This window comes from Engystomops pustulosus, chromosome 2, assembly GCF_040894005.1.
Source record: "Engystomops pustulosus chromosome 2, aEngPut4.maternal, whole genome shotgun sequence".
Lineage (NCBI taxonomy): Eukaryota > Metazoa > Chordata > Amphibia > Anura > Leptodactylidae > Engystomops > Engystomops pustulosus.
In genome coordinates this window covers 42,875,195-42,901,128 of record NC_092412.1, presented here as the reverse complement: position 1 = coordinate 42,901,128, position 25,934 = coordinate 42,875,195, and the positions used below count along the sequence as shown (strand labels likewise).

At 41.6% G+C, this 25,934-nt stretch overlaps 1 protein-coding gene across 1 annotated transcript in view; it reads right to left on the bottom strand.

Annotated features, from left to right (window-relative positions):
* RXFP2 (relaxin family peptide receptor 2) overlaps window positions 1-24,669 on the bottom strand; it is a 252,882-nt gene extending 228,213 nt beyond the window's left edge. The window contains exon 1 of the mRNA XM_072134377.1: window positions 24,350-24,669. Within this exon, the coding sequence (XP_071990478.1) occupies window positions 24,350-24,404 (55 nt within the window). The 5' untranslated portion in view covers window positions 24,405-24,669. The remainder of the gene's footprint in view (window positions 1-24,349) is intronic.
* Between the last annotated feature and the right edge of the window lie 1,265 nt (window positions 24,670-25,934).

Genomic DNA, 25,934 nt, shown 5'->3' with positions numbered 1-25,934 from the left:
ACAGAATATCGCTACTGTATTACGTGCAGAAGTTTAAGCAAATACTTTGTGCATGGGTGATGCCCGCCAGTGCCATCTGCTTTACAGGTTAATCGATGACATGTGGCAGGAGCTTTACATATGATAAACATGCACCAAGTACGGAATGTGAAAAGAACAATAGGTCTATGTCTAAAAGCTTAAACACGTAAATATTTTATTCCTTCTGGTTTGATGTGTTTACATTTATATTTATTAGTAGATGGAAAGTTGTGGCCAGTTGATTAACCCCTTATTTTCCCCCTATTTTGCACATTAAGACCCAGGCTATTTTTTAAGTGCCTTTTACAAGTATAACTTTTTTTATTTTCCTATCACCATAGCTTTATGAGGTCTTGTTTTTTTTCAGGACAAAATGTCGTTTTTACCACCAAATTTGGTGGTTTATATGTCCGAATGTTGAACTTTTATCAACACTTTCTGTACAGTATATTTAAAAAAAGAACATAAATCTGACATTGTTTTTTCTAATAAAGATTTTTTTGCATTTATTGTGGAACCTAAATGTCATAAAACCTTTTTTTACTCTGGGTCAATACGCATACATTGATGCCACATTTATAGGGTTAAATTACCTTTATTTGCATAATGAAATCCTTTGGGGGGGAGGGGGGGGGCTTTTCCGTCATTCCCTTCCAAGCTCCATTACTTTAAAAATTGTTTTGTCAATGTGGCTGTGTAATGAGAGTGAAACTACAAAATGTGTTAAAAGTGTTTTTTTTTTTAAAGGGGCAGGTGATTTTTTTGTATTGTTGTTTCTTTACATTTTGTAACTTATTTTTCTTTACATATTTACATATTACTTAGCCCCACAAGGGGGCACCAACAGGAGAACTCTTATAATGCATTGTATTGCATTACCTGCAATTACAGTGCAGTGCATTTTACTATCAGTTTCTGACAGGCATCTATTATACCTTGCCTCTGGCATGGCTTAAAAGAAGGATACTACAGACAACCCAGGGGTCCCTCTGAGGACCCTTGCGCTGCCTGTGTCATCATCGCCCCCCCTGATGTGGGGTACAGATGGGTGCAGAGGGTGCTCATTCCTTCTTGCAAAGGGGTTAAACACCTGGGATCTGAGATTTTCCAGTCCTGGATGTTAGTGCCGGACTGGGCTGTGATGACACAGCCTGTCACGAGCAGGACCCAATGTCCTGTAATCTTCTGATGTGGCATCGTAGAAAGCTCTGCATCACAAGAAGTTCCTTAATAACCTCCATAAAACTGTTATACTGTTGTCATTAAGGCATTGAAAGAGACCTGTGAGAAGAAATTGCCCTAATAACCAGTACCAGTTTGTTGTAGAACAACAACCTAGCCCAGCCCAGCTCTGGCCTCATCCATAGATGACCGATATGGGTTGCACGTCAGGGACCTGTATCATTCCTTTGGAGTACGTTGACCACCTTCCACGATCCATTCAACTTTGTAGCCATACACAGGTTAGGGGATCTCATCTTAGGCTTTGTACGGAACATGGCCAACATCTTCAAATCCACCATTTCAAGTTTTCTTCAGGAATTGATTGCTACGATTTGCAATCTCTTGTGGTTCAAAAGTTATAAAAAAACAGAGATTCTCCATAGTTTCTCAAGCAGATTCTTAATAATTGAAAGAGCTTTTTCAGCTCTTTGTTCAGTGACATTGAAAAAATATTGAGCACTCTTAATAGCTGTACATCACAGGGAATGTTTCAGAATGTTGTTGCAACATTACATGGGTGATTCATTATGGCTTCTCCTCCAGTTTTCTGGTAGAGAAACTATATAAATCTCCCTGTCCCTGCCAAGTTCAGCCATTTTATGACCTGCATGCCACTTTGGATGTGTCAGGGCGTGGAACAAATGGGTAGGGGGTGGAGAGAAGGTGGGTCGAACACCTGGCCCACCAAATTTGCTATTGTCTCAGCCAGAGTTCCGGTGGAAAACTAGAGCAAAACACTACGCCAGTTCCGATCTGGTCCACAGGTTTGCGCCCACATTCATTTACTCGAGTCTCTTAGTGAATATGGGTGCAGGTTCGCCAACTTAGGGAATTTTTACATTGGTGCTCTAAACGCCAGTCTTAATGAATTCCCCACTCCCCCAGGAGATATTACAGATGTGATTGCAGCAATCAATTTCTAAGACCACTGCAGTCTTCTCTGATGGACTTCATGACCACCTTTCCATTGGAAAAACATTAAATGGCAGATTTCAAGATGTTTGGCCATGTGCCACACACTCTCTGTTCAAGTGCAGGAAAGGAACACAAATAAAAAGTCAAGACTTTAAGCTCAGTTCTCTCACAGAGTTGAATGGAGAGAGGCCACACACGGGTAACACCTTCTCCACACATCCAATGTTCCCCCATGTTCCTGGTGGACAAATATTTCATTTTCCCTTTTGTTTCTAAAATAAAGTAGTAGGGTCCTGGGACTTTTAACCCTTTCCTTTCCTTTGTCATTGCTTTTTTTCCCCATTTTATTTACACTTAATGCTGTCCCTAATTATGAAGTGCTGTACTACATGTTACCATTATATAAACAAAGATAATTAATATTATTATAGGGCAAGTGTGAACTAAGTCTAATAAAGCTGCACAGATTCTCCCACAAGGGATGGATCATCATCTTCTTGGCACTAGAACCTCTCATTACTGAATGTAGATATACTTATTTAAAACATCCACACACTGTGCCCGGGGGTACTGGCAGTTCCTGTACAGATATGGGTGGATTCTACAGTACTATGAGTATTTTATTGTATGCGGGGAAGAGAATCCTGGTTATACAGCCAATGTCATCATCCCAATGTTCCTTAAGCTGAATGTGCTGCATTTATGAGACATCTTCCTATTGTACTTATTATATTTATGATGACACGATCATTGTCCTAAAGACACAATGGCGTGCGAGAACTAGTGTAGCTACACTCTATGTATTATTACATTTCCTGCAGGTCTACTTCACCTTTCAGGTTTTGTTGAGAAAATTCCACATATTTTTTTTTCTTGTAGCAGAAAAACTGCAGCCTGCAGATATTAACCCATTCATGGTCAAGGTTCATTGCTACTTGAATAACCAGGTAGTGTTTGGACTGGGGTTCTCTGAGTCCAACAAATACTGTAAAATGCATTCCCACCCTACCTCGTCCACCAGGGAAAAGAACACCACCAGGGGAGTCATTCCACTTCATGAACAGATAGACTAAGGCGGCGTTCATAAATGGCGTTTACATTGCGTTTCGAAATGCAACACAACAGCTGAGGAGAGGAGATTTGACTAGTTACGTTGTGTTAACGTTTGAAAATATCCTATATCCAGATGCAATCTATAAGCCAAGTATGAACACACCTACAGCAGATCGCCCACGAGTGAGTTTGGTCCAACATTGCTTTGCAGTAGTTACCAAACTGAACCTAGAATCACTACACTGAACCTGAACCTGAACATTTCTCTTTGGCCGTTGTAGGTTTGGTCTGCTAAGTCCCATGTGTACAGACAGCAAATTAACAGCCCTAACAACTAGCCATGGCTGGTTGCTATGGGTTTCAATTTGCCGAATTGGCTGTTCATCCAGAAATCCGCAAAACTCCAGCGTCAGGCAGCAGAACGGAAACTTTGGGTCCATTCATCTCTAATCACAATGTTCATTATTACTCTGCTCCACTGTGTTTATGATCCCTGTATAGAGACATCATTGAGAGATGAAATTCATTACAAAGTTTCCTTTTCCAGAACTCACAATGATGGGGCGATAAGGTTACTTGTTACACACCAGACCTATAAAGAGTTTAAACAGAGGGTACGGCAATGGACACCACTCATCAAAATGAAGTTTGCAAGTGAGCAGGTCAGCAAGGTTAGGGTTAGCAGCCCGGTCATGAGAGAGCAGCAGGTACCACTATGAACCACAATCCATCTGCTTCTCTGACATTGATATATTTAGTCATAAAGATCTAAATCTTACCCTCCCGTCAAGCACACTATCTTACAGATGTGGTGGATATGAAATATGTTCCTATACAATGTATGATTAATGAGGATCTGGAGAGAAGCAATTCTGGCTCTAAACGCAAAATCTCATAAGCCTTTTCATTCCTCTCAAATCTCTCCCAGTTTTATATTGTCTGCATATGATCCTATAAACTGACAGACCGGCTTTAGTAAATGATAACCTTTATTATTACAGAAAATTCCCTAAACGCACCTTTCACGACTAAACAATTGCATTGTCAATGACAATTTTATAGATAAACCAAGTGATGCACAACTTTTGGTTTTTCTCCTGTTCTTCACATATTTACCATATTCGTTACATATATTACTCCATCCCATGATGTGTAGAGTCATACTGCTAGGCTCCGTTCAGGTTTTTAGTAATACGGACAATATGGAGGCTTAAAGGGATTTTCCACAAGTTATTAGCACTGCACCCAAGCAGAAGTTCTAGAGGGAAACGGGTCCTGTTTAGTCCAACTAATGGCCTCTATGGAAGACAGGATGTCACTTCTATTTGCCATGGGGGGTAACTTGGTTTGTTTTCCCCAAATTCAAGAAAGCCACTGACTGGCTGAAAGGGGTACCAAGACACCCCCCAAACTTCTCCATCAGTATGCAGTGCTGAAAACCAGAAGTACAGGAATACTGGGAGCTGAGGCAAGTTAAGCTCTTTCCGGACCCCTTAGGGTTATAGATAGGAAGCACTCACCCCCACCCCATCTCTATGCAGGAGGAACAGGCTGAAAACCTTCCCCTGTTTGCAGCCTGTTTTCGGCACAAGGTCTTGTGCAAGAGGCCTATGGGGTTCAGGGGCTTGCCAATTCAGTGTCATTTTGCATGCAATACACTCTCAGACAGAAATGTGAACAGAGATGTAAATTAATGCAATGTCAATGAGTTAAAGGGAACCCCTCAATGTCCCGATTCACACCACAAGTAACACCAGAACCTCATCAAGCATTCTATAATATTAATAAATATACATTTCCTGTTTTTCAACAATTACTCATTTGAGAGAAAATTCAATGTTTATCTTTGTGTAAATTATTTTTTTAGAGCACAAGGGGTGTGGTCATACATTTAGTTTCATCTGTGTCCTTCTTTAAAGGAGTATTCTCATCTGGTCATTAACATTCCGTTTGATTATTCTGCCATATATACATTTCTTCAATTAGAGTTTTTACCTGTGTGAAGATAATTTCTCATAAATATAGTGATATGGTCCCTTAGAAACAAGACTGTGTCCATGGATACGGCCACCTCTGGTGGAGGGATTGCCCAAAGAAACAAAAGGTTTTTGTATATGAAATGTCCAGGAGTTATTACAGGTCCCACAGGCGTCCTGTGGCAATGATTGCTGAAGCCAGGAGGTCAGACTACTACTAAATAGCACATGTCTGACCTCTACTGCTAGAGTGTGGGGTGGTCGTATCCAAGGAAGCTATCTGGTTTTTAAGAGACAGCATACCTACATTTATGAGAAATTATCTTCACACAGGAACACATTTTTTAATAACATCCAATTGAAGAATTGTTTACATATGGAAAATGAATTAAATTAGATGTGAATGCCCAGATGGGAAAACCCCTTTAAGCTCTCCCCAGAGCTGCTTAACACTTTTTGTTTCCCATTGATTAACATCTCCAATAGAAAGTCCGGTATTTAATTATTTTTTTTAATAGCTGAAAGATATTTTAGGATAGTTTAGTACAATGTGCAATGCATTCATCAATGTTTGACTTGTGGGGTGATGAGAGAGCTAGAGGTTTTACTTTAGAGTACAAAATCCCCTAAATAGACATCTATCAATATATTTGTGTATTTCATGCATAATGTACCCTAACACAAAATCGGCCATATGGAAATCACATGTTTAGCTACATGCCATGTTTGTGTCAAAATTCGAGACATTTTATTGTGCAGTTTCGAAAAGTAAATACAGAAGTGAGATGAGCTTGTTGGAAAGTTATAAGTCCATCATTGGCTGACAGATTTGCATGTAATTTGCATAAGAAATTGATCTAAATTATAACTAAAACCTATTCCTGTTCATGATAAATTAGACATATTTTACAATGTACTTGAATTCATGGAAAGCCAATCTTTTTTTTAAAAGATTTTATTTATGAATTTTTCATTTTTAAATTCAACAGTAACACCCTAACACATTAGACTACGGCGCAGCGTAGTAATACTTGAAAATAGCAAAACAGCATATGCAAATATCGCAATCGGTCAAATGGCATTCTAATATCAGAAATAGATGACCATATCAGTACATATACAGCATGTAAACGCCGCAGTCAGAACTTAATGAACAAACATTCAGGCACCCATTCATGCCGACACAAAAAGACAAAACACTAACAACACAACACACCACCCTCTTTGCATGGGGTTCGAGCCAGACAAAAGGATTCGTTTATGATAGCTACTTTACACCGCAGTGTTAGAGTTCATGTTCCATCTTGACCAAATAAATTCAAATTTTTTAGGGCATTGTCTGTTATTGTATACAGAGTAATACATAGGGATAACCTTGTTGACCAGCGATATCCATTTCTGCAGAGGAGGGGGGTCACGATCCTTCCAGGACATTATCACCACCTTACGAGCGTAATACAGAACGAGTCTAAAGAAGATCCTGTCATAATGGCCACCAATGACCTCATTTATTATTCCCAGAAGGCAAACCTTGGGGTTGGCTATATGGGGAAAGCCAAAATGACTGTTGAGGAAGGTTAGCACTTCTGTCCAAAAGGCACTGACCCTGGGACAGGCCCACACACAATGTAGGAAAGAACCACAGGCTCCCTGACATCTGAAGCAGTTATCGTCCTGTCTAGCCCCCATACGATTAAGTCTTACTGGGGTGTAATAAATTCTGTGAAGGAATTTTGTTTGTACTAGGAAATCCCTAGCGCTCACCACTGAGTCAAAGTATGAGTGCTCGACTTCCCCCCATTCCTCTTCTGAGAGGTCTGGGATATCCTCTCTCCAGCGCCCATGAGCCCGATCAAATGGTCTAACTCCCTGCGCTTGCAGAACAGTGTACACTTGTGTGAGAGTTTTAGATAAATCAGGAGTTCCTAGCAGGGTTTCCAGTTTAGTGAATTCAGTGGACAATTTAGTGGACCCAAACTGGGCCTTAAAGGCGTGCCTCAGTTGGGAGTAGTGGAAGGACGCCATGGGGGGCAGGGAAAATTTCTCCCTCAGTTCACCGAGGGAGAGTAGCTCAGAGTTAGAGGATAACAATTGACCGATGAACTTGACACCTGCCGCCCCCCACATCGTCCACCCAGGTAGGGAGAGAAGGTGTGGGAACCAAGGGTTTAACCAGATGGGAGATCTGGGAGACACTGGAGGGGGAGAGGAGGGGCTGACTAGCAATTGAGCTCTTCGCCAGCATACAGCTATGGTACGCAAGGGAATTGGGATTGAGGCCGGGGATTTGTACCTATATAGAAGGTTCGTAAGAGCTTCATATGACCCCATCAGAGACCCGGCCAAAGCAGTGGCTGCATTCCCCCTATCTATGTCAATCCACCACTGTGCGTAGACAAGTTGGGATGCCAGATAGTAAAGGTATAGGTCAGGTGCCGCTAATCCACCTCGGGATCTAGGAGCCTGTAGCACGGCCAGACTGAAACGTGGGCTGGTCCCTTGCCAATAAAAAGATCTTAAAATACTGTCTATACGTTTAAATATTAGTTTGGGGAGTAGTACCGGGCAGGAGTGAAGTAGATATAAGAATTTTGGTAGATAAATCATTTTAAAAATATTAATGCGACCATATAGGGATATGGGTAATGTGGACCATGCTTGCAGCCGTTTCTCTGTGTCTGTTATCAGGGGGTCAATATTTAATGCAACATAATCCTGGACCCTGCGGGACACCCTAACCCCAAGATATCTGAAGCTTGATACCACCTGCAAGGGGATAGATAGATTAAGACTGGTATTTCCGGATAAAGGGAAGAGGACCGACTTATCCCAATTTACCCGTAGGCCTGAGAAGGAGCCAAATCTGTCAATTAGGGAAAGAAGAGACACTAGGGAGGCACCAACATCTCCAAGGTATACTAAGGTGTCGTCCGCATATAGAGAAACCTTCTCTGTGATCGTCCCTCGTACCAATCCAACTATATTATCGGATAGGCGAATAGCCACAGCAAGGGGCTCAATGGCCAATGCAAAAAGCAATGGGGACAACGGGCAACCCTGCCTGGTGCCCCGGCCCATGGGGAAGGGAGCAGACACATTCAGGTTAGTTCTGACCCTGGCTTTTGGACCCTGATATAGAAGCTGGACAAGGGCCAGGAATCTGGGGCCTATTCTCATTTTAGCCAGTATGGCCCATAGATATGGCCACTCGACAGAGTCGAAGGCCTTGCAATTGTCAAGTGATAGAACAAAGCCAGGATCAGGAGAGCCCTCAGCTGCTTCTATGTTTAGGAATAATCTCTGGATATTAATATCCGTTCCCCTGCCGGGCATGAAACCCGTCTGATCCGGGTGTACCAGTGACAGAATCACCCTATTCAGTCTTGTCGACAAGATTTTGGCTAGGATTTTTACGTCGGTGTTAAGGAGAGAGATAGGTCGATAGGAGTCAGGGAGAGAAGGGTCTTTCCCGGGCTTCGGGAGAACTACTATTAAAGCTTCTCTCATAGAGGAAGGCAACGAGCCATTCTCCAGGGCTGTGTTAAAAACTTCAAGCAGCTTAGGGGCCAAGAGTTCACATCTGCTCCTATACCATTCTCCCCCCAACCCGTCTAAACCAGGTGTCTTACCTGTCGGAAGAGACTGAATAGCCAACTCCACCTCCTCCGCTGAGATAGGGGAGTCTAGTTCTAGTGATTGAGCAGGGGTTAAGTGCCACAGAGGAAGGTCATCCAAGAAGGCATCCATTTCGGCAGCCGAAGTAGATATGCTAGGACTGTACAGGGAAGAATAAAATTCCTTAAACACCTTATTTATGGAGGTAGGGTCATGTACCAAGGCCCCATTCGCATCTGCTATAAAGGGGACTGATGCACACGGTCGTTCCGCCCTGGAGAGGTATGCAAGTAGCTTACCATTTTTGTCCCCAAATTCAAAAACTGAGGCTTCAGAAGCCAAGAGGCGTTTGCTAGTGCGTTCCTTGGCCAGAGCAAGATGTTCCCGCTGCACCTGCGCCCAAGCCCTCTTATTGTCCCCACTGGGATTCTCTATATATCTCTTTTCCGCATCCTGTAGTGTAGATGTCAACCCTCTTTCTTTATCGCCCATGACCCTCCTATGCCCCGCCACCCCAGAGATGATCGCCCCCCTCGTAGAGGACTTGTATGAGTCCCATAGTAGCAATGGGTCTGGATGATCATGATGTGTTTCCCAAAATTCATTATGATCTGTCTGCATTTTCATCTGCACTGTAGGAGAAGAAAGCCATGCAGGATGCAGGCGCCAAATTCGAGAATCACAGGGAGGACCAATCAGTAGAGTGAGAAACAAAGCGGAGTGGTCCGAGATACTACGGGGGCAGTGGCAGATAGAGTCAACCATGGGGAGCACGTCAGGAGAGCCTAGCGCCAGGTCTATTCGAGAAAAGGTCCTATGCACTGAGGAGTAAAAGGTATACTCTTTTCCCAAAGGATATTTTCCCCTCCAGAGATCTTTCAAGCTAAGGGACATTATCCATTCATTTAATCGAGTTGATGCAGGGTCTACCCCACTAGTGCGATCCAGAGATGGATCAGGCACCGCATTAAAATCCCCTATACATATTAACGGACCTGGGGGCATGGTTGCCAATTTATCTGTCAGTGCTTGTAGAGGACCAGTATCAAAAGGAGGGGGGACGTACACTGAGGCAATGGTGAAGGAGGACCCCCACAAGGAGCAATGCACTATGACAAAGCGGCCAAAATGATCGATGGCCACCTGTAACACCTTAATTGGAAGGGATTTAGACACAAGTATAGAGACACCTCTTGCATACACTGAGTATGAGGAGTGGTAACCCCTAGCAACCCAGGCACGTTTCAGTGATAGAATTTTTTGTCCTGTAAGGTGCGTCTCCTGTATACAGACTATATGAGGAGACTGTTTTTTAATGGTATCCAAAATTAAAGCCCTTTTAAATTTAGAATTTAGCCCTCTAACGTTCCAGCTCATTACTTTAATTGACGCCATAAAAGTGAGGGGGGATATGGGTCTGGCTGGAGGATTGGAGAATTGGAACCTGCAAAGAGAAGTGGAGAGGACATAAAAACATACAACCAAGCGCACACACATACACACAACTTTACCACAAAAAACACATAGAAGATCATTAACATATGTAAACCTGTATCCCAATTATACATTAGAAACAACCCCCTGTCTAACACTCTAACAATTGAAGTGCAGACCTATACCCTCGAACTATTTAACTACCAGGAACTGTGGTCCCTAACTAGGATAAACCCCAAAACTGCTTATCCCGGGAGCCTGACCCCTACAGTTAGGGGAATAGGAAGTAAATGCTGGATAGCACCTATCGCTCTAGCACAGTATAGAGGGGAGACCCCAACATTTACAAGAGGGGGTGGAGGCATCCACATTGAAGTATTGTATGACATAACCGCTTGGCTATATTAGAACTAGAACCCCAGTTATGGCACGCAGGTCCTCTTGACTAAAGGGGGAACTTTGAGTATACTCCAGCCCATGGTCAGGGAGGAGGGGCCGCCCTAGCACTTCCTGGAGCCCTAGGGGCCGAGTCCACCCAGTGCATGGCTTCGGACGGGGAGGCGAAAAAACGGGTCCTCTGACCATCTATCACACGGAGGCGTGCAGGGAAAATCATCGAGTATTTGTACCCCTTATCCCTTAGACGACTACGAACCTCATTAAAGTGGGTGCGCTGTTTCCGCACCGCAGCAGAAAAATCAGGGTAAAATGCTATTCTGCTATTACCCAAGAGGATCTCCCCTTTGCCTCTAACCGCTCGCAGGATTGCGTCCCTATCCCTAAAGTGTAACAATCTGACTAGGAAAGGCCTAGGATTTCCCCCCGGAGGGCCAGGGCGGGATGGGACTCTATGGGCCCTTTCTACCGTGAAAAACGGCGAGAAAGTCTCTGCAGGAAGCAAGTCCTTCATCCATTTTTCAAAAAAAGCAACTGGATCGGGACCCTCAGCTTTCTCAGGGAGACCAACAACTCTTATATTGTTGCGCCTTAGGCGGTTCTCAAAATCACCCGCCCTGTCTGCGGCGGCAGCCATCTGACGTTGTAAATCAGTAATCTGAGAGGGCATTGGTCTCTGGACATCTTCAACATCAGAAATGCGGCGCTCCGTCTCGGTTATCCGCTCCTTAGCTTTATGGACGTCATGTCTCAGGATAACAAAGTCCTGACGGAGTTCATCAACCTTGTTAACTAGCTTAGATTGGCAGGAGTTAATGGCCGCTAACACCTCAGCAAATTTTTTGTCTAGCACCTCCGATGGATCCATAGGAATGTCCTCCGGGTCGTCAGGTTGCAATGGGCTCTGAGAACCATCAAACATGCAGGGGGAGGGACCAGGAGACCCTTGAGGAGAGCTAGGCTGAGCACGTGAAAACCTGCCCAGCTTCCTTGCCGCATTAGATTGTATTTGTGCTAAAACAGCTTGTGAGGTGGAGCACGCCTGGTTATCCAGGGGGTCCAGGGAATGGTACAGGGGGTCTCCAGGAACAGATTCGTCATCGGATGGCGGAGCAGAGGCTCCTGATGGCGCCTTACTTTGTTTAGCTGTTCTCCTCCTGTTGCCCATTATAGTATCTGTGTGAATTACAAGCATACAGCACCAGTATCCCAGTAAGCTTTCAAGGAGGATTGAATCAGACAGTCACTAAGGACTCAACAGGGTAGGCGGCAGAAGGTCTAAAGCTGAGCTCTCTTTAGTATAGTGGAAGTTACCCCTTCAGTGCCAGATAGTGATGAGGTCAGGGGGGGGGTGTCAGGGATGTCTCCTCTGTACTGACAAAGGTGGGCTATGGCAGGAGAGGCTCTGTGGCCAGGGGAGCAGACAGGCAGCCTACCTCTCAGCAGCAGGATCCCGAGGCCGTGGTTTCTGAGCTGTCCCCCAGAGTCCCGGACGGCAGCAGCACCTGGAAGGCAGGGGGGTGGGGGGAAGTGCACCCACTTCACTATGGCGCCGGCGCACCACGTGCCGCACACTCCACACAGCAGCGGCCGCCTTCAGTCCCGGACCGGAGGACCGACACCTCACCTGCCGCCGACACCGGGTCCTGGAAGGAGATGCAGGTGCACAGGCAGCGCCTGGACAGCAGGAGGAAGAGGCGCGCCAATTTCTTAATGGCGCCGGCGTACCACGTGCCGCACGCGCCACTCCACCGCGGCCGCCCTCAGTCCCGGACGGGAGAACTGACACCGCGTCAGCCGCCGGCACCAGGTCCCGGATCGCAGAGGCGCAGGTCACAGGCAGCGGCAAGGTCCGGCCTCACGTGCTCCGGAGCGGCGTCTGGGCTCCGAATCCGTCACCCCGACACGGCCGGGGCTCCAAACGGCAGGTGCCACTCCGTCCCCGAAGCTCCAGGGAAGTCTGTGCCAGGTGCCCAGGTGAGTGTAGCCACGGATGGCTATCCAATTTGCAGGATGGAGGTCACGATCCCGGGAGCTCGCCGGTATGCGACTTCCTAGCTCGGCATTCGGCCACGCCCCCCCATGGAAAGCCAATCTTATTAAATTTCTCCCTGTGTCTTATGTAAGACACCACAAATTAAGCCATTAGCTCCATTTGTGAGTAAGGAATTTTCAAGAATTGCTGCTTGGATTAGGAAACAGAAATTTTTATAGCAACAAAAAAGTCACACAGGCCATGGTATACAAACAGTGGCCGTATGCTGTGACCGGCAATAATGAATCTATCTTCATTAAAGTTGTCTAGCTTCATCTTAGAAATCGGCTTCAAGGTTGACACTTTTAAAAAATGTAGACCGTAGAGTTAAAAGGGATTTCTGCTTATATAAAAATAATTAAAATAAAGGAACTTCTGCTCCAACTTCAAACGGTAGAGGTCAATGCTGGGACCGGCAGGGCAGGTCCCCTCTGCAGCCTCTAGGGCAGTGATGGCTAACCTTTCTGGGACTGAGTGCCGGAACTACAAGCAAAAGGCACATATTTTTCACAAAGTGCCAAAAGCCAATTTAAAGTAACTAAAGTAACTCACAGGTTTCAAACGTATTGGCGACCTGAGGACACCAATACAGTAGAAAGAAGGAAAAATTCAGATAATTATTATAGTTTCTCTCAAAGGTCCCTTAACAGGATGAATCACAGGTCCGGAGAAGGGTCTACAATGATAATCCAGCGCTGTCAGTACTTTCTTGCTCCTCCTGCACTTTTTAAAATAGCGCTGAACATGGCACGTCCTGGACTGCCTGTGACTGCAGGAGAAGGTATTGTTTCTTAAATGGTGAACTTTGTGCTGGGTGAAGGCCTGGGTGCCCACAGAGAGAGCTCCGAGGTTCGCCACCACTGCTCTAGGGTTACCTATACAACCAGGGCATGTACTGCAGAGAATAGATCTAGAGCTGCTTTTCCACTGCATGTCTTTAGTTGGCTTTATCCACTCTTGTTGTTTTTTACTTGGTATAGGCCATAACAAATCCCCATGGGGCCGTTTAGGGCAACCGCACAGCGTTACCACGCTCCTAGGAGGGCCCATGGCTGTCCACACCAGTCACTTGATCTTCCTTCTGCTGCCGCATGAGAGAAGCAGCAGGCAGAACTACAAACAGCTATGAAGTAGAAGAAGGGAAGGTTGGATTTATAACATCAACACAGATGCACATATGAATGTTTTTGTATGTATATATGTATTAGTATAAGTGTAAACTGTAAGTGTGCATGTGTGTATATATGTGTATAAGTGCATACATATGATTATGTATGTGTGTATATGTAAAGATAGGTACATGTATGTGGTAATATACTGGGGCACATTTACAACCCGGTCCCGTGGAATTCACAGAAAGTACATTGTCTGACGATCATGCACTGTGCTGCGATTCAAGATCATGCGCCTGATATATATTATTATTATTCCCCACTCAGGTCCGACTGAGTTCACCATCTTCTTCCTGGTGCATGTAAGTGCATTGTCTTGCGGCACAATTTGAATCTTAAATCCCGCACTCAGTCCGAATCAGTCGGATCGCCCCCCCGATTTCTGTCGCATGGAAGCCGGCGCAGCTATGCCAAAAACCGATCGTGTGCGACACACTCCCAGCGCAAACCCCTGTTAAATACCTGTCAAAACTGCGCAAATCCCGAAAACCGTGAACAGTCTGACAAAAGTGCGATCTGCGACCCTTAGTAAATGAGGCCCACTGTATGCATATGTGTATGCATGTGTTAGCATATGTGGATATAGTTAGGTGTATGTGTATCTGAATGTGTTATTATGTGTGTGTATGTTTATTTGGTAAGGCTATGTTCCCACTCTATTCTTCATTGCACCAATACATTTAGGGCTCCTGATGTATACTTATAAAATACATAGGGCTAGGATGTCTCCATATGAAAGTTATCAGTGAGGAACACCCACAGTATATGCTCAGTGGAGACCGGGGATGGAGAGTCATCCATCCCTACAGTCTCTGATAGACTCCGCTGAATGTATACTTTTTTTTCCAACAGGAAGCAGGATGATATAGAGCAGTCTGCTGTGCTTTTTCATCCTGTGTTTCCTGCTAGATGTGACATATACTGAGCTTATGGAGGCAAAATGCTTCAATGTTGTATCTATAGTGGTTATATACTCACTGTAGTCAACCATTTTCAAATCCAAGCATATAAGGGACCCCACACTTTTCATTCATCCTCATAGACTGTAAGCCCTTTCGACCAGGGCCCTAATTCCTATTGTTTTATATTATTCTTCTTTTGCTCTTTAATTTTTTTATTTGTATATGTACTCCATAATCTGTAAAGCAACACAGAATATGATGGAACAATATGAATAAATATTATTATTCAGCTCAGGGCATCCGGCACGGTGCCGTAACAAGTGAAAGGTAGGACATGTCCTATCTTTTGCCCACGTATGGAGTGGCACCATATCGCTCCATGCGGCCATTGCCGTTTGTGGGGGACGTATGTACGGCTGCAAGCTTGTGGCCATACATACATCCCCCCAATAGTCGTGCGCATGGGCCCTTAATGTTAGTGCCTTCTTAAGATTAGATGCCAGTGATCCCAGGCAGTAATATGGTGTCACATGTCCAAGATACTCAACTCTGATCGGTCAACTCTAGCTTTAGAAAACCAAAAACATAGTAAAGGTTCAAAATCCAATCAAACCAAACTAACTTGACCCCATTGTATGAAGTGGAAGGGGCTTATAAATTTGAAGTAAATTTGGGGATGTATATTATGAGAATTCTATTCTCTATCCACTATAAAGATATATTGTGAAAATAAACTGCACTAAATGTTGGGCATTTTGCCATTTCTTTTGCCTTCATTATGAAAATCACGGGTGTGATACCTCTGCCAATCGTCATGCAAACATTAGTGCTGCCATCACTTAGTGCTGTGGGTAATCCCTATAATGTGCTTATATTGTGTAACCTAATTGTACGTCTCAGCAGAACCGCTTCTACAAATTACACAGGTAACACACAATAAATGATGAGGGGATTAGGGAGAATCAACTTCCAGAAGTTTTACTCATTAGCTTCCCAAACTTTATAAATTCATCTCCTTTGGCTGCCGGTGGCCGGTGGGATAAAACCTCTCACTAACTATGGCCCCTGCTGCACTACACACTTCTCTGTCTGAGACTGCTTGAGGGGAGAGCACGAATTATTCGGAAAATACACATTCCTCCACACATTATGGGAAGGCTGATGTCAGGGGAATGAACGAAAGGCAAACATTCCAGATTACACGATAATCCCACTTGAACATACTGTTGAATAGTGTTTTGTAGAGATGGTATAGGAAGGATACGAAAAACTGGCGGAAAGGTAAATGAGCCAAAGGACACAGTGAACTGCATGATAAAATATTTAACCTGGAAACAACGTAAATGTTGGAAATAATAAACTCCGGCTTAAGCTTTCATCAGTTTTTGCTGCATGTTGGTTTGCAATGCAATGTCAGTGTAACTTTAGTTTATGCAGCTATTATCTATCCATCCAAATGTCTAAGATCTATCTTTCTTACATAGATAGACAATAGGTAGCTAGCCAGATTGATCTATCAATAGCAGGACTCATGAGTCTATGGTCTTGTTGCCAGTTTAGGAGGAAGCCCCATTCCTTTGACCAACAACTCAGATGAAGTGGTTCAATCTCTAAGGTATACACCATTTATGATTTGAGTTTTATCAAACCCAGAAAGAAAAGATGAGCTGATCAAAAGTTTCATTGAGGTTCGGGGTTTGCATCCACCCGGTGAGACCTTGACGTATTGATGGATTGGTGGCCGAACAACCAATCCAGTAAATTGTCTCCCTTAGCAATTAGCTATGGCTGTGAATGGACAGGGGTATCCCCTTGCCCAATCATAGCCATGGCTTGTAGCTAGGGGTGTGAATTTACCGGACCTAAACAACATTGGTTCCACTCATCTCTAGCAGAAAGCTTTTACTAGGTGGTAGCTACTTAAAACAGTGGACACCCACTGATCACGAGGTACATTCATGCCATATTTCCTCTTCCTGTCAGTTAAATTGATACTTTAGTACCTAAGGGGGGGGGACCCTGGTAGTCTTTGAATATTTTCCTAGAGAAATAATGTGCCATACATGCATGTGACCACTATCGGCAATCAGGTAATGCGTGTGTCGTCATTTCAGGAAGAATGAACAAAGACCATCAATTCCAACCACTGGAATGGTTCAATGAGTAATTTAAGAGTCCAGGCCTTGTTTTGTAATTTAATTTTTTAAAAATGCAAATACTTTTTCAGGATGGGATAAGGAAAACATTACCTCTTTCGCCACCCTGTAAGGCAGCCCCCTTACCATCAAGCATGACTTATTCAGGAAGCCTAATGACATGATGTGGGTTTAAAGCCAAACCAGTATATGTTCTAAAAGGAACAAATTCTCAATTCTAGACAGCGTTGTTTTGATGTGGTTGGGTCTCTTCAGTACAGCGTAAGAAACTGGCTTAGCTGTGTGAGAGGCTATTGACTACTGTCAGGAAGTAAGCGCTCTCCTTTGCCGATAAAGGTCCCCTTGCAGGTGCGTGGACACAGCATCCAGGAAAACTTATGTATAACATTTTTCAGTAAGTTTAATTCCAAAAACCATTGGATATTGCCTTAAACCACAGATATACCATAGGTATAAGGGAATTGTTGATTGCCTCCTTCAATGTATACTATATTGGTCTAAATTACTTGCCCATAAACACATTATGTAACTACCTAAGGACACTATAAGAACCACAACTACAGTACAGCTTTCATTTCTTAAAGTGATTTAGAGGTACTTTTAAAGTTTGCTAAGGGTAACAAAGACAAGCTTTAATGGAAACGTCTGTTAACCGATTTCTTTACTGGTGGCCCCAGTTATACACAAATTGCCACGTTTTACCAAATCTGACCAAAAGAGTTTAGGTCCAACAGGCACTCCATCCAGACCACACCGCAGTGTACTAATATCTATTTTTAGTGTGACAGATAATGAGCTGATGGATTTTAATGCTCTGACCAGCGCTTGTTTTGAGCCCATTAAAGTGTTAGATGAATGCCAACTGGCTGGTGTGAAATGTTATATTGGAAAAAATGTTGCACTCTCTAGTTTTTCAGCTCTTTCCAATGACTGCGGCTTTGTTTCATCGAAAAATAAGTACAGTCTTAATCTAAAAAATGAAAGCATACAAAGTTACCTTCAGAAGCCACATTATATACTGGGGATTTCTGAAGAAGGCCCCCCGTCAAGTAGTCAGTAAACTGACATTTTAATGTAATATTGAATGTTATTATTTCAAATGAATGTGTAACTATGTAGTCTAATACATGAAAATCCATAAAGTTTGTCAAGACCCCATCTGATCGCTATAAAGGTAGGAGAAGTAAACACTATACACTTTTGGTTCTCATCGGTTCGACTTGAAGAGTAGAGCAATGTGGGTGCTCAGTGACTTCCTCTCCCTCGGAAGGGGGTAAGACGCAATGCTTAGCATGTCCCCCCTGTATTTTGTAGTGATCAAAAGAGATATCAGCACATAGATGCTCGTTGATGAAAACCACATACATATATATATACAATATATATATATATATATTTATATTTATATGATAAAGCAGAACACTTACTCATAGATCCAGGCAATGTGACAGTGGCAATAATTGTATATTTATACATGGTCTCCTTCCTTCTAAAATCAACTTTTTAAATTATGCTAATATGCCAGAATGGCTCTGAGCGAGGGTGGGCAGACTGCCACTGTGCTGTAGCTTTACAGGCTGTTACACTGTCTCACTCTCCCATCTGTTCGCCAGCACTTCACCTTCCCTCTGGTTGATTTAATCTTACAACAGCAAAGGGAGTTTGAGCTCACAGTCGGAGGGGGAAGTGCTCCTGCAAACTAACAGCCTGTGAAGCCTCTATATGGAGAGATTCTTGTAATGCAACCTGAGCCCTTCTGGCTCATTAACATAATTATAAAAGTTGATTTTAGAAGGAAGGAGGCCACTGATAACAAATATAAGAAGATTACCACAGTCACAGTGCCTGGATCTATGAGCAAGTTTCCCTGGTTTATCAGGGCTTGATTTTGATGGTAGATTTCCTTTAAACTATTGTATGGTCATCTTGGAAACAGACAACAGTTTACTACTTTATTACTCTGTTGTCAGACATGTGACCTTATGGTTTAGCTCGGAGTGTATAAATATCAGGTGCTCTTTAAAGGGGTTCCCTTGAACCCTGGTATCTCTATCCTAACCATATGTACTGAAAAACCGATGTACTAGCAGGATACTGAATTGGAACCAGGAGCAGGGTAAGTACCATTTAATTTTGGCAGTTTTCTATAAAATAATTTTTTTTCCCGAGAAGCTCTGCGTGAATTGTATACTTGGTGCCAGGGCACTTGCCATATTATTGCTTTTTTTCGATTAATTTGTGTATAGAAACACTCCAGTGAAATGGAGATGCTAGTGTAGACGGATGATGTGTTCATCGTGTGAGTATTTATAGGAAAAAAACAATGTTACTCAGAATTTTCCTTAAACGTAACAGGCACAAAACAATCCAATCCGAGAGACATTATCCTGACAACAAAGACAGAAATTGCCGAACAATATTCAGAAATGAAAACATGACTCGTGTTACATTTCCCAAGTCTGTAATAGTTGTCTCTTGTGTCACATTTTCATAAAAACATTTCATAAATCATAGAGAATCTTTAACGTTTTGTGTTTTTGATGTTTCTGACAGATTTCTATGAGTTGTAATTTATTGTTCCAATCTACAGGGAATCTGGGATCTGGGAATCCTGAATTCAGATGGGTTTTTGTAAACCAGGAATTTTGTGTATAGTTCAAATCTACTATACCACCAAGACCTGGTGCGTCTGCATGGGGCAATACCCATAGTTCAACCTATGTGGCTGCAAGATGACTTAGAGACCATCAAGTACCATATAGTGGTGAGAGGCTGCAGATTCTCTTGGGTAATTTTGGTCATTATTAAAAAAAAATTACTTAAAGGGGTTGCCCACTTTCAGCAAATACAATTTCTTTGTAATGACAAATTATACAATTTTCCAATATATTTTCTTTATCAGTTCACTCACTGTGTTCTAGATCTCTGCTTGTTGCACCTGCTATAGAAAGCTTCATTGTTTACTTCCTGTGGATAGAAATTGGTCCATGGTCATGTGATGTCACACAGGTGCACGGCTCGTTATATCACTGGGAGTAATCAGAGCTGTGTGATTTAACGAGTTGTGCACCTGTGTGACATCACATGACCATGGACTGGTTTAAATCCACAGGAAGTAAACTTAGAAGCTTCATATAGCACGACAGCAAGCAGAGATCTAGAAAACCGTGAGGAATTGATACAGGGAGTACATTGGAAAATTATATAACTTTTCATTACAAAAACAATATGAATTATTTGCTGAAAATGGACAACCAGAAGGGAAGAGAAACATTCTTATACACACTGTATCAGGACACCCATAAGCCTATGGTAGTCTATTGCTCCCCCTTGTGCCTTCCAGAGTTGAATCGTTCATTAGGGAATCATCGATAGACATAACTCTGTTGGGAGCATGGACATGCCAATAAATATTCCACCACTACCTACTACAGAACTAGAGAACTCCACTCATTATATTAATGGCCTCCTTATTGTTTGCAGTTCATTGACTAAGTTGGTGATAGTTTTGCACTTGCGTTATAGTTGTACCCGCATACTGTACATTTGTGTTATTCTGTTCACTACTATTATGTATTGGAAAATACATATATTTGTCTCTCAGTGGCCACTCACTATTCACCTTGCCGAGGCTTGTAGGCATTAGGTGGCATTAGGTGGCAAGCAATGTTATCTGTAAAGTAGAAGGAGTTAAAAACTTTTATAAAAGGTTATCAAAATTTAGTTAGTTAGCTAGTTTTGGACTTACAGGGGAGTTGGTCACGATTTGGTGGTCACCATTTGCCTCTACATAGAAAGAGTCTTCTTCTAGTGGTGCCATGTGGTGTCTGATGCCACATGGACAAAGATACAGTAGATGCCTACAGACTTCTAAAGGGGCTATTTTTTACGTCTTCATACTGCTCAGAAGTTGAACGGAGTTGAATGTAGCCGCATTTATAAGCCTTTAATGCTTTGCATGTGTTACTGAATTGAAGTCGGTCCCAGTAACATTATTCTAAAGTTGATAAATATCTGTACAGGCAAATCCATAATTGATGGTAGTCAAAAGGTGGAATTACACATGTGGTCTCCACACTAAAACACTAACACACATTATTACCCACGTCCAAGAATATAAAATATATAGTCCCCAGATTAAGAAGTCATTAACTTCTACATGCTTAAAGTAACAACAGTCTCTATTGAAGGTCTCCAAGTGCCAGGCACATATCATTGGTCACGTAAACTGGTAAACAAGAACGTCCTAGAGCAGAAAATGTATCACAGGGAACTGTTTTCCTTGGGTAAACTGTACAATACACTTCAAAGTGACTTCAGAAACACCAGTGTACACTATGTAACTCGGCAGAAATATTTATTATATAAATCATAGAAATAACAGAAAAACCATTTTCTTCATAAATAATCTTCTGTAAACACAACCAACCGAAAAAAAAATGCAGACAAGTACTAGAAATTATATTTAATATATTAGATCAGTTTATACAGTGAAAAATGTTTAGTTAAAAAAATCCTAGCTAATGAAAAAAAAAGTGTAAAAATAAATATTATTTATAATATCTTATTATAATGATATATATTAATTAGAATATAAATATATTTTTATTATTATTTTAGGGTTTCTTAATAAATTTTCTTCTTCAATCTGTCATTTTAGATCCTTATAAAATTAGTTTTTTATAATACATCATTCTCAAAAAAGAAATTAATTACTCAAAAATAAATAGAATCATAGAGTATGTTTTTAGGGGATGTATTGTTTGATTGAACTGAAATAAAAAATAAAAAAAACAAGAGCTCTATCTCCAGAAAAGTAATATTACATAAATAAATAAATAAATAAATTTACGTAATTTTTTTTTTTTTGAAACAGCAGAAATTGTCAGCCTATAAATGTATAGATTAGGATCAATTTAATACATAAATATAGATTAAAGAAATATAGCTATTAAAATTGTATATAATAAAATAAATATAATTTTATGTGTATATATTAAGTGTGCTAAATTTTGTAAAAAAATATTCATTCTTTAATATGCGCAAATAGCAAAATGCATCAATTTTTAATAGTATTTCTTTTTTGCCTACAAATGTAATTTTATCTAATATAAATTTTATGTATGAGTTTCCACAGGTGTCCTTATGGGACATCTTAGAGATTGATTACTTTTACAGAAGTACTCAGAGGCACATGAATGTATTTTAGAATTACGAGTTTCTTTTTACATTGAACTTTCAATGTATGTAACATCCAAGTTCAGTTTTAAAGGGTAAAGTTTTTTTTATTGATTTATGTATCAGAGAATAGAACTTATAGAATCTTTGTGAACCGCGTTGCCTTAGGCTTTGTGTAACCAGTGTTGATCAAATACAGGCAGTCCCCGGGTTACATACAAGATAGGGTCCGGAGGTTTGTTCTTAAGTTGAATTTGTATGTAAGTCGAAACTGTATATTTTATAATTGTAGATCCAGACAAAAAAATTTTTGGCCCCAGTGACAATTGGAGTTTAAACATTTTTTGCTGTAATTAGACCAAGGATTATCAATAAAGCTTCATTACAGACACCTTACAGCTGATTATTGCAATCTGGGACTATAGTAAAGCATTCAGAAAGCTTCACCAGAGGTCAGAGGGGTCTGTCTGTAACTATGGGTTGTCTGTAAGCCGGGTGTCCTTAAGTAGGGGACCGCCTGTATATGAGATCTGGGATCCAGTGAAGTTCTCCATGTGTAATGTCCTGGCATGTTGGAGACTAGATCAAATTAGTCAAATATTGCAAAGTATCTTTGCCAGGACACGTCTGCTCTCCTGCACATCTTCTGGCAAATGAAACACAATTCTTCATTGCTCAGACTATTCTTTGTACAAATGCCCAAATCAAGCAAAGAGATATCTGCAATGTATGTCCTGCCTAGTCACATCTGCCAGCGTGACCGGTCCGAGCTCAGGAGTAAAATACCTCGCTCCCCACATTAGATGGATTCATCTGTTTGTATGCCTTCTGTCAATACATTTATATGTCATCCGTCACAATTACTGCCGCTAGAAAACATCACGTACAGACATTAGGCCAACACTGGGGAACATTATCAAATGGGACTTTGTATGTTCCACCGGATTCAAGGTTATAGTGAAAAAGTGATATAACCATGAACCGCAAAATCACATTTACAGGTTTTATGTAAATGATCCAATAAAGTCCATTATGAAAGTGTGTGGGTAACTTGTTATAGAGTCATAAAGCAGGGTGACAGATCAAGCCATGAAAGTAGATAATACAATATATAATAACCCACATAATATTAATGACAATGAAAAGTAATAAATAAAATATAAAATAAAAGTAGATAATAAATATATAATAAACCACATACCAGTAATATTAATGATAATAAAAAGTCATAAATAAAAAAAAATAATAAAACTAGACAAAAAATATACAATAAACCACATAATATTAATGATCATAAAAAGTCAGAAATAAAAAATAAAAGCAGTTAATAAAATATATAATAAACCACATAATGACAATAAAAAGTAATAAATAAAAAATAAAATAAAAGTAGATAAGAAAATATATGTTAAAACACATAATATCAATAAATAAATAAAAAAAAGAATTAAATAGTAGACGTAATATTTATCGATCTATCAATCCATCACAAATATTACTGTCCAGTTCATACTTGATATTCACACAACACCGGTGCTATGAAGCCTGGCAGTACAGAATATTCATCTACATTGAGTATACATGGTGAGTATAGCACAGGGTCATCACTGAGGCTACATGACCGATGAGATGACCGACCAATGTCCAACATCATCATCATAACCAATACAGAAGTATAATACACAAGGACGCAAATATAGGATATCTGTAAATCACTTGGACCCAATGACATCATCAAATACTATGCACTCCCTAACTTTCATATAGCCAAAACAAAAAAGCATCCATCACAACTTTTACAAATTTTCACTTAAAAAATTATAAAGCAAAAAACCTAAAAAAAAGAATTCTGTATACAAGTCATAAGAACAATACACAGCACTTGTCATATGTGAAATCCCATAACTTTTTATCCATTGATTTCTTGAACTTCATATAGCAGAGATTTTTCTATGTTAGATTAACACAGATGTAGCAGAGCTGAAAACAGTGTTTGTTATTTGGCAAACCCTACGTCAGGACTGCAGGTATAACCCTTCATCCCGGTGCACAAAGGACACTAGAACATGACAAATTTAGCTCTGCTACATCTATAGAAAGGTGAGAATAGATTCAGCATCCAAAGAATCATCCGGGTTCATTGTTTGCACAGACATGCCCTTTAAGTGAGTTGCATTCACCTGGCACCCACACGCCAGGGCAGTCAAAAGCGTAATATGCACAAAGCCAGATAAGAGACGAGTGGTGGAGAATGACACAGCTCAGATCTTACCTTTAATGTGTAGAAAAGCGAGCAGCTCAAGGAGGAGAATCATTGTAGTCACCATGGTGTACGAGTAGGGAAAGCCGGATGGACTTGTAGTTCTGCTTTCTTAAGATACCTCACTGTGTACTCTGAGACAGAAGAGCCCTGTGCAGGCTCCTCACATTGCAGAGCATGCTCAGACGCCACATCTCACAGCTACTGAAGCAGATCTGGCTTGGCAAAGTGATGCTCATTACACTGTTCTGTAGATTACAGCGAGGGCTGACTTTCGGGCTGGATTTACTGCGACATGTCGAAAAACCTCTGTTTGTGTATTGAGCGAGGAATGAAAATACCGTAACACGCCTGCTGCTGCTGGTGGTGGGAATGATCGCGCCAATAGTTAATGCTGTCATGGCAATGCTGTCTTATCAGTCATCTACCACGGCTCGGGGTGAGATATAGTGTAATAGTACAGATTGATTCTGTCTTTCGCATATGTGTGTATTCAGCGTAGGAATGGGAAGCGGAACACATGCTTTAATCAATCAGAAAACTACAAAGCGTAGCGTTTGCGGAAAGTCAAAGCGCTCAAGTTAGTAAGATTTATAGATCACAGATTAAGAAGCGCCCTTCCGCACTCTGTTACCTATATGTTATTTTTTTTACATTACGTATTGTGAGTCCGATCGATCGTTTAACTCTTTCATCTCCACCCTCAGTGCGCTGGATTCATAGTTTGACTCTATTGTGTTCCCCCGCAGTGTCCCGGATCGATTGTTTAACTATTTAATCTTCACCCTCAGTGTTTCCGGATTGATCATTTAACTTTTTCATATCCATCCTCAGTGTCCCACATTGATCGTTTAACTCTTTTATGTTCCCCCTTCAATGCGCTTTAACACGAACCGTCGCGTTGCGTGTTTTGATACATTTTTGTTGCATTCCAAAGGCTTCAGCCTTGATCACATGCTGAGGTTACATTGCGTTTTTGGCAGAGGCAGTGGAAACGCAATGTAACCTTAGCATGTAATCAAGGCGGAATGCGTCAAAAATGCATAAAAACGTGACGCAACATATCGTGTGAATGAGCCCTCAGGGTGCGGTCACAACTTCAGTTTTTCAGATGCAGTTTTTGAAGCCAAATAGAGGTGGGGATCATAATGGGTTGAGACAAATAATTAAAGGGTTCTGCTCCTCCTCCTACTTTTTCTCCATTCCAGGTTTGGGCATCAAAAATTGCATCTGAAAAACTGAACACGTGACGGCACCGTCAGTGTCCCGGATTGATCGTTTAACTCTTTCATCTTCCCCATCAGTGTCCCGGATTGATTGTGTAACTCTTTCATCTTCCCCCTCAGTGTCCCGGATTGATCATTTAACTATTTTATCTCCACCTTCAGTGCCCCGGATTGATCGTTTAACTCTTTCAGCTTCACCCCTCTGCGTATTGTGATCTGGTTGGACGAACTGTGGACCATTACTAACACAACCAATGACTCGTGATACACTTAGCTCTGCAACTTCTGTCCATAGACAAGACCCTTAGTCTTGCGGTTATGAGCAGTGGTAAAATTAGAGTTTTGTAACTGGAATCTCATTTCCGCTGGAC